This window comes from Octopus bimaculoides, chromosome 2, assembly GCF_001194135.2.
Source record: "Octopus bimaculoides isolate UCB-OBI-ISO-001 chromosome 2, ASM119413v2, whole genome shotgun sequence".
In the NCBI taxonomy this organism is placed as follows: Eukaryota; Metazoa; Mollusca; class Cephalopoda; order Octopoda; family Octopodidae; genus Octopus; species Octopus bimaculoides.
In genome coordinates, this window is record NC_068982.1 from 57,723,872 (window position 1) to 57,724,253 (window position 382).

Consider the following 382-nt stretch of genomic DNA (forward strand, 5'->3'; position numbering starts at 1 on the left):
ACTTTTCAGCGTCCCCTCGTACCAGAATAAAAAATGAATATTTACAAAATTTTGAATGCTTCACTCAGTGCTGATTTAAGGCTAAATGACAACAAAACTTGAATATACTTGTTTCATTTCCTTTCAGTTTTACAAAAACATGATGCCATTGGGATTCATCGTCTCAACTACATTAACAAGAAAATGACTTCCTTACACAAAAGACTTAAAATAATGAAGACTCTATGTCATCAGGTAAGATGAGCATTAGAATAATATTTATTTCTTGGTGTTGCTCAGTCAGAGAACATCTTTGTTAATTAGGGATGTGGCGATGTTTTTCTTTTATCTGTTGATAATGTTTCAGTGTATTAGGTGGTATGATAAAGTTCTCGGACTAGTT

At 32.5% G+C, this 382-nt stretch overlaps 1 protein-coding gene across 1 annotated transcript in view; it reads left to right on the forward strand.

The window, feature by feature from the left end:
* Positions 1 to 382, forward strand: part of LOC106875878 (uncharacterized) — a 12,164-nt gene that overhangs the window by 2,584 nt on the left and 9,198 nt on the right. The window contains exon 2 of the mRNA XM_014924178.2: positions 128 to 234. Coding sequence (XP_014779664.1) covers positions 128 to 234 — 107 coding nt within the window. The remainder of the gene's footprint in view (positions 1 to 127; positions 235 to 382) is intronic.